Below are 9,016 nucleotides of genomic sequence, written 5' to 3'. Positions count from 1 at the left end.
AGGGGTGGCAGAGGCACACAGGGGTACTTGAGTGGGTGAATAGAGTCCAAAGAGACATGAGAATGGTTTTATCTGTGTTGCAAGAGTGGGGCTGGTTGCAAATCAGTGCTCCCTTGAACCTCTCCTTGGTGGGCTCCTTGAACCCATCCCTGGAAGTGTTCACATCCAGGTTGGACAGGGCTTGGAGCAACCTGCTCTAGTGGAAGGTGTCCCTGTCCATGCCAGGGTGGGTGGAATGAGGTTAGGGCCCTTCCAACCCAAGCCATCCCATGATTCCTGGGAGGGTTTGAGCAGTGTGCTGAGGGAGGAGCATCCAGCAATGCCCTGCAAAGACTCCTGTGGGTGGATGTGCACACATTTATTGATAAATACACTGAACACACACTACAAGATAAATCAAGCAGAGCCACAACTGAACATGAACTGCAAACCTTCACGTTTGTGTGGGGAGCAGCAGGGGCCTCCCACCCTACTGAGTGAATGAAGATGTAAACTTTGAGTGATGCCTCCATGGGGCTTCTCCAAACTGTTACACAGCCGAGTGCTGGCAACGAGTTCTGCACAACTTGTTGCTTTCTCCCTTGGCCACCTCCCTGCACCCTGGCTGTGAGGGACCACGGGCTGTTTTCTGGGGGAATGTGCTTTCCTTGTAGCCCTGTCAGAGAGCAAACCAGAAGGAAGGAACTTCTTGGCAAGAGCTGGCCTGGAGGGGCTTGTGCAGGAAGGATGGTGGGAAGGGGTCCCTCAGGAGAGGGAGCTGAGCAGCCGCCTGTAGATGAAGCCCAGCTTCTCCCTCAGGGCCAGGAAGGTGGGACGCTCCTCTGTGTTGCCACTCCAGCACTCCAGCATGATGCTGTAGATCTCGGGAGGGCAGGGGCTGGGCCGGGGGAGGCGGTAGCCCCTGGTGATTTGCCGTACGGTTTCTTGGTTTGTCATTCCTGCAAGGAAGGAGATGCCCCTGAGTCTGATGTCCCCAAAGGATGCCCTGAAGGTGCCCATGTGGTGGCCAAGATGTCACTGGTGGTGCTGTGAAACAGTGTCTCTGTGCCAGAGGGGTGGTAGAAAAGAGGATCTGGGATATCCAGACCAAATTCCTGCCCCCAGCTCCTGCACCCACTCTGCAACCACTGAATATCCCTCTAAGCCATCCCTGAATGGACAATAACCTGCTCATGCTCCAGGAGCTGCTCCCATATCCCTTAGGGAAGGGACAGTATAACAATTCATGACCCTCTGGCTTTGGGGACCATGGGCAAGCTGCCCAGCAGGTGGATGGAGAGGGGCAGCAGCCCTACCTTCATAGGGGATCTGTCCATACGTGAAGACCTCGTAGAGCAGAATCCCGTAGGACCAGACGTCGGACTTGAGGGAGTAGGTGCGGTAGTTGGCTGCCTCCGGGGCCGTCCACTTCACTGGGATTTTAGTGCTGCTGCTGGTGGAATAAATGTCATCCTGAAAAGCAATGGCAGACAGGACATGAGGGATGGGGTGAACAACACAGACACGGGTTTTGGGGATGGCAGGGATTGCCTCCATCATGGGACAGCTCTGTGAGCTTGAGTGGTGGCAGGGAGGGACCACAGCATCCCCAGAGCTGACCTTGAGGAGCCGGGCAAGTCCAAAATCAGCAATTTTGCAGGTGAGTTCCTCTCCAACCAGGACGTTTCTGGCTGCCAGATCCCGGTGGACAATGTGCTTCTCCTCCAGGTACCTCATCCCATCTGCCACTTGGCAGGCGATGTTGAGCAGGTGGGAGGTGCCCAGGGACTTCCCTTCAGGACCTGTTAATCCAGACAATCCAAGCATTGGGGGCAATCTACCAACACCTTTTTTGGTGTTTTGGTTTGGAAGGAGATCCTGTGCTGGCAGTGTGGAATGTGAGGATGATGTAAAACCTCAAATTTGTGCTCCTGTCTAACTGTCCTTGTTGTGATTTGTGGGAAGTCCAGCACAGCCACATGCTGCTCTGGCATGGGACAGGGGTGGGCTCTGAAGAGCACCAAGGTCACAGATATCCATGGCTTGTTCAAAGCCAAAGGTCACCTTCTGCCATGCAAATCTCCCTGCAGGCCTCTCAGCCTGTTGTACCTGTGAGCTCCAGCTCTGCTGCTGGAGCCCCAGTCAGAAACAAGGTCAGTGCGGGTGGGAGGGGAAGTACCCTGTAGAAAAACAGGTCTTGGTGGGAGTGGTTTGTTTGATTGTGCTGGGTCAGGAAAAGAAAGGCCAAGAAAATTAAACTGGGTGATGAGTGGTCCACAGCATTTTATGAGCTCTGCACACGCACAGACCCACGGGGAGGTTTGGCTGTTTCATTTCTAAAGGGGGTGGAGCTGCCCAAACACAGTGAGATTCTATGCTCTGGTGGGAGCTGGCAGACCATGGGTAGGTGGAGGAGGGGTGAAGGTCCCTACCAATGGGCTTGGGCTCCCAGGGGCTGATACAGACCCAACCCAAATGGACACCCAAAGGATCATGGCAGAATTTGTGATCCCAAGACCATCTCCACCAACTGCCCACGGATTGCTCTGTGTTACCACTGATCAAACAGGGCAGAAACCAGGCTGGCACTCTCTTAGTGTCCCCATTCAGATTCATAGGGCCACTCTGAGGCACAGAAAGCAGTGACCCAGGACCCCCATCCCGTGGGCCAGCACAGCACTCACTGTTGAGGTAGCTGTGGAGGTTGCCCTTGCGCATGAGCTCGGTGATGATGTACACGGGCTCCTCCAGGGAGCACACGGCGTGCAGCTGGATCAGCTTCTCATGCCTCAGGCGCTTCAGGTTCTGAATCTCCTTGGTGAAGTCTTCTGCTTTCATGTCAGCTGTGGGACAAAGCCAACACAGCCTGTGTGAGCCAGTTTCTCAGGTAGACATTGGGACCTCAGTGCCTCCAGTTGGGATGAGGACCTTTTTTACCTCCTCACAGCCCATCCCTGCTCTCAAAGCTCAGGTCTGCACAACCTGTGTTTCAGAGCCAAAGAGATGTTTTCCATGGGTTTTGGGGATGCAGCCCAAACTTAGGTTTGTGCACAGAAATATTCCAGTGGTTCCTCACCAGGTCCTACTGCAGTTTGCATGATAAAACAGTCACAGTGGCCAAGAGGATGAAGAAGTAAAGGAGGGTCGATGATAATGGCAATGAACAAGAGACTCAGTTGGCTGCTGTTAACATCTGATTCTCCACGTACCTTTAATGATCTTGATGGCCACTGGCACCGTGTTCCTCCACAGCCCTTCCCACACCTCTCCAAAGTAGCCCTCTCCCAGCTTCCTCCGCAGGGTGAACTCCCAGCGCGGGCGCTCCCAGCCGTCCCTCTCGGGAGGAGTCTGTCAGATGGACATGGAATGGCACACTCGGACCAGCCAGACAGCCAGGACCTGCTGCTGGAGCCTGCAGCAGCCCTTGGTGCCCACAGAGGAGCAGGACGTGGTGCTGCACCAGCCAGGGGCTGAGCCTGAGCATTGCCCTTCCCTCTGTGTTCACTGCAGGCACAGAACACATGGGGCATCCTCTGCATGAGCCCTGCTGGGACCCCAGGTGTGCAAGGGGGAGAGTTTGGAGACTACATGAAATACCAGGAGTTCAAGTCATAATTCACTCCTCATCAGACCTCAAAAGTGGCTTTTCTCCATCTCCACCAATAAATAAAAATGCATGAATTAATATTATTGCATATTATGGCTGATTTAGACTTCAGTTCGTAGAGCATTTATTTTTTCCCACACCTTTCAATTTCACTCTTGGATTATTCACATGGTTAATTGCTATTTCCAAGTCATAATCAGTGGATGGAACTCTAATCAGGAAATGAGCTGGCAATTTCAGATTAATACTGTAATTAGACTTATGAGCACTGCACTAATTGGTATGAAAACTTTATAAAAGCCATGTGTTTTGTCTTATATTCTCAGGAAAAGAATTGGAAGTGCACGTTTTTCCAGAATTCGTACTGAATGGGATTGTAACAACTTGGTTTCCAGTCTTTGAGATGGACAACACATTTCAGAAAATTCTGTGCATTTTGGCTTGGTCAAAAATACAAATAAAAGCCATGCCCAGCCTTGATGTGGCTAATCAAAGGTGATGCTGGCAGCTGTACTAAGGGTGGGCTTTAAATTTAGTTTAATGAACTCAAAACCCAGAGGGACAGGCTAATTCTTTCTAGTTTCCCTCGTTTCCCTTCCCTTTCCCCACCCCGGGGAGGGCGGGGAGCGGGCTGATCTGTGCCCGTACGCACCGCAGGGCTGCAGGGCTGCAGCAGGGGGCTCTGGATGACCTTCCAGTGCTCCGTGTAGAAGGCGAGGAGCTCCTCCATGTTGGGAAAGGGGTGTCCCTTCTGGATGTAGAGGCTGCCCCTGGGGCTCTTGCAGATTCGGAAGTGGCTGACCTTGGTGTGGTTGCGCACTGTGGGGAAGCCCAGGTTGGGGAAAACTCAGCTCATGCAGAGATCAGTCCCTCCCCACCTCCCTGCTGGCTCCACCCTCTCTCCTTTAAAGATTCCAAGTCTTCTAATAAAGTTAAAGCGACTCAGCTCTCCCCTGGACTGCTTCATCCCACTCCCCATCTCCCTTCTGCTCCCACCTCCTGGCCCAGAGGACTGCTGGCCATTGTGAGTCAGGCTCCTTTGGAACACAGAGGTGATGCTCTATTACCAGGGATAATTAATAAGCTTTATTGCCAGGCATAATTCCACCATGGACTGCTCAGAGAACATCAGAGCTGCTCAAAGAGAACAAACCAGGAGTGGCTGTGACTCCCACAGCTCAGGGACTGATGGTGGGATCTGGAGTTTGCCATGAATTTTCCTAAGATTACTTTTATGGGGATTAAAACAGATCGTAATGCCACTGCCTGGTCCAAAACCCCCTGAATTCAGATTTCAGTATGTGGGAGCAGCCAAGGCCCAGGTAATCTGGAGTGGCAGCATATTTTTAAACAACCCTCAGATGACAAAAGCTGCTGGAATGAAATCCTGGGAGTTGGTGCCACAAAACCATCATCAAGCTGCAGTGAAATGTTTATAGCTTTCATACCCCAGACAGGAGCCATGCACTTTCCTTTGCCACAGTGATTCAACAATCCATCCCTGCTCTGTAAACTTTCCCCTCGCTCTCAGAAAGCAGCCCATTCCCTTCAACAAGGTGCTGAAAAGTGCTTTAAACTTATTCTTGTTTTCACCCCAAGCCAGGAGCTGTTCCTAAGGAGGAGCCTGCTTCCTTTCCCTGTGCTAATTTTATCTGGATGATTGCCACAAGGTCACCTGAGAGAGAGTATTCGCCCTTGCTGCTCTCGCTGTCCCGGACGAGGAAGGAGCCGTGCTGGTTGGGAGGCGAGAGGAGGAGCTGCTCCGCTTCGTTTCGGCTGATCTTGCTGAAGTACCAGCTGGGGAGCAGAGCAGAAGGGTCACAGCAGGGCAGGGGGGTGCTGCACAGATGGGTCTGCATCCATTTCAGGGGAGTCTGCACCCTCTGAGCTGGCGAGGGGGAGCAGCTGCTGGGATCCCACTATTTCCTCATTCCTACAGCCACCAAGCAAGTGGCACAGTGGCAAGTCTGTGTCTAAAACCTGTAGCTGTGGCTGCCTGCACCAAAGCTGTTCCATTGGGTGGGCTTTACAGGCACTTGCTGCAGTCTATTGCAGCTCACTGCCTGCAGACCCAGAGAATCCCAGAATGGTTTGGGTTGAGAGGAACCCTAAAACTCATCTCATTCAACCCCTCCTGCCATGGGCAGGGACAGCTTCCACTAGCCCAGGCTGCACAAAGCCCCTTCCAGCCTGGTATTGAACACTGCCAGGGATGGGGCATTTCCTCCACCAGTCTCTGGACACTGCTGTCCAAGTCTCAGCTCCATCCCAAAGCCTGAGGTGAGATTTATACTCTTGGGCTGACAGCCTGTGATAAATAAAGCACCAAGCACCTGGCCCTGTGAGGAAGATGCTCTGGAGAGGTTGTCCCTGTGTCCTGTCATGACAGCAACATCTGCAGGCACAGGATCCCTTTGCACTTCTCGACCTGCAGCTCATGGGCAGAACCAGCTCTGATCCCCTGAGCAAATGGCACCAATGGAAACATCTCTGGCAATTGCCTTTTGCTGCTCCAGCCGTGGCAGTGCTGGCTGGGGACTTCACAGCAACAAGCGGGGGGAGGACCCAGCCAAACCCCTTTTTTGTGTCATATCACTGAGATTCTTCACTGAATTCCCGTAAGGAAAAGGCACGTTGGCTGGCTGGCTCCCGACACAGGGGGATACACAGGAAGACGCAGCTCCATCAGCCTAAGGCAGCCAGGACGTGAGAAGCCAAAAGTTTCATTAGCTGGGATCGCCAGCGTCTGAGAAGCCGCGCAGGAAATTATATGTGATGGGGCGAACAAATTAGCACCCAGCTCCGAGCCTTGGCTCCGCGGAGTCTGCGTGCTCACGGCTCGCTCCGGCGGGGAAGCCGCGCACGGTCCGGCCGTCCGCCCTCCCACGCCCTGGCATCGCCCTTGCCCCTGTCCGCGGGATGGGGCTGGGCAGCAGCTGCTCACGGCTGCTGCTCACACAGGTACACACACAGGTACACACACACAGGTGCACACACTCACGGGTACATACACACAAATACACACACACACACACACACACACACACACACACACACTCCCCAGTGCACACACACAGGTACACACAAACACACATGTACACACACACACACCAGTGCACACACATACCAGTGCACACACACATGTACACACATACACACATGCACACACACAGAGGTACACACAGGTACACACACACACAGAGGTACACACATGGTACACACACACACATGTACACACACACACACAGGTACACACACACAGATGTACACACACACACACACACACACACACACACACACACGTACACACACACACATAGGTACACACACAAGTGCACACATCTGTGTGTGCTACACGCTCCCCTGTAGCCTGTCCAACTGTCCCACGCCATGGGAATAAGGCAGGGAGCCGACCCCACGGTCCACACCGGTATGGTCACAGCGCAGCCCAACCGGATGGATTTGCCTTCCTCAAAGCACACGCAGGGATGGTCTCTCCCACCCCACCCGCACATCGGGGACTCTTTCCGGGCTTCCCCCGCTCCTCTCCTCTACCCCACTCAGCACAGGGCGAGCGCGGGGGATCCCCAGGGTGCCGCGCCCGCCGCAGCCCCGCGCTGCCCGCGCTCGGTGACTCAGGGCACAGAGGGAACAGCTGTGTCTCGGGGCGCTTCGACCGACGTGTCGGGACCAGGCTGCCTTATGCAACGAGGAGTCTGGGCTTTCCTCGGCTGCCAGAGGGCTGAGACAAGCCCCGAGCTCCCTGCCGGCTGGGAGAGGCACCCACCGGGAGGAAGCCCCCAGCTCTGGCTACGCAGGATGGCAGCGGCTGCAACAGCTGGCCCTGCAGAGCTCTGGGCTTCCTGGCAGGTACCAACCCAAAATGCTTCTTCCCGTGCTCCCTTTGGAGCTGGCAGAGCTCAGGTACAAGTTCCCCAGCTCCCTCTCTTCCTGCTGGGTCCCCTTTAAGAAGAAGGAAAGCAGGCGGAACAAGCAGGATCCTTTGCAACCCTGCCCAGCATCACCCCGCACCCAGCCCAGAGCCAGCCCACCCCGTGCGAAGGTGATGCAGCCAGGAAGGGGCACCGGCATCTCTGGCGCATCCCCAAATCTCGCTTTCTTTGCCTAACACCTCCACCCCGCTGCCAAGAGCTGCAGGGGCTGCAGGAGTTGCAGGGGCTGCAGGAGCTGCAGGGGCTGCAGGGGTGCCCAGGGGAGGGCAGGTCCCCGCTCAGTCCCAGCGCGCTGATGGCCAAAGCGGGGGACGCGGATCTGGTGCTCGCCCCGCTGTGGAGGGTGCGCGCTGCCTTTCCCTGCGCGGGATGTGCCGCCCGAGCCCAGCCTCCATCCATCCCCCTGTGCATCCAGAGCAGGGGATACTTACGGGCGGTGAGCGGAGGTGCCCTGGCTGAGGTTGGCCACGTAGGCAGCAGGGACGTAGCCCATGGCCGGCTCCCCCAGCAGCCGCCGGGCTAAGACATACTCGCCCTCCTCTCTGAGGACACGCAGTTTGTCCCCTGCGCTTATGCTCAGCTCCTCGGCGCTGCGGGCTGTGAAAGCGTACAAAGCGATACAGAGAGAGGACTTGGGGATGAAGGAAATGGAAGTCGCCTCCGAGTTCAGCGAAACGGAATCAGAGCCAAGATACCCCAGCGAGCAGCTCTCCGTCACGGAGCGGGGACGGAGCTTGTTCCAGAAGGATGTCAGGAAGGTCAGGCGCTTCCTGACGAACTGCTCCATGCCCGGCGGTGCGCTGGATGCGGTGGGCTAAGCCCACCGGGAGGCCGAGGCAAGGCGGGATGCGGGGCTCCTGCCGCCGGCCGGGAAGCTCATCCTGCCGGCCCGCGCTACCCGCACGCGTCTGGGCGCTCGCCGGCCCTTCCCGGCGAACTTCCTATTTCTGAAAGTGAAACTGGTTCGTCTGGTGGGACGAGTCTGCCGGCGGGACGAGTCTGCAGGCGGGAGTCCCACGCTCAGACCCACGGGCACATCTGGGAGACAGGCACAGCTGGAGCCGGGCTTGCTGCTCTCGAAGAAGAAGGAGAACGGCTGTTGTTTTATTTAATCATTCTTTTAAAGTGTGCTCTTTGCTTCTTACCAGAGCACCATAAACACAGCTCTCTGTTCTTCAAGCAGCTCTTGTCACAAGTGGCTGACTCCAGTTAATAGTCTTCATCTCACTCGTGTGGGAGGATATTTTTTTTTCCATAGGACAATAATTGCATCCACAAATGTGGGAGAGTTAAAACAGAATTAAGGAAATAACCTTAGAAGAGATCTGAAGTGTTTGGATATTTCCTGGTTGGATATTGGGGGGCTTATAACACAAGATCCTTTCTTCCTTCAGTCTACAATGACCTCCCAGAGATATCCCACTAAAGCATTTGCCTCCTCACACTAATTCCCTTTTGCAGAGGATTGCTTGGGAAT

The 9,016-nt window shown here is 54.9% G+C and overlaps 1 protein-coding gene across 2 annotated transcripts; it reads right to left on the bottom strand.

The window, feature by feature from the left end:
• Positions 1-343: 343 nt before the first annotated feature.
• LOC132335775 (tyrosine-protein kinase Srms-like) lies at positions 344-8,478 on the bottom strand. Of its 2 annotated transcripts, XM_059862643.1 has the most exons (9): positions 8,235-8,457; positions 7,971-8,136; positions 5,262-5,383; positions 4,239-4,405; positions 3,189-3,327; positions 2,664-2,822; positions 1,600-1,781; positions 1,296-1,452; positions 344-938 (listed from the first exon to the last, which is right to left on the bottom strand). In XM_059862643.1, the coding sequence occupies exons 2-9, from the start codon at positions 8,030-8,032 to the stop codon at positions 745-747; spliced, it is 1,182 nt and encodes a 393-aa protein (XP_059718626.1). In that variant the 5' UTR covers positions 8,033-8,136; positions 8,235-8,457; the 3' UTR covers positions 344-744. The 2 variants fall into 2 exon arrangements, with proteins under 2 accessions (XP_059718626.1, XP_059718625.1); XM_059862642.1 differs by having other exon boundaries at positions 7,971-8,478.
• Between the last annotated feature and the right edge of the window lie 538 nt (positions 8,479-9,016).

The sequence above is a fragment of the Haemorhous mexicanus genome, chromosome 18 (genome assembly GCF_027477595.1).
Source record: "Haemorhous mexicanus isolate bHaeMex1 chromosome 18, bHaeMex1.pri, whole genome shotgun sequence".
Classification (NCBI taxonomy): Eukaryota; Metazoa; Chordata; class Aves; order Passeriformes; family Fringillidae; genus Haemorhous; species Haemorhous mexicanus.
Note: the sequence above shows the minus strand (reverse complement) of the source record. Positions and strands in the feature narration are given on the sequence as shown.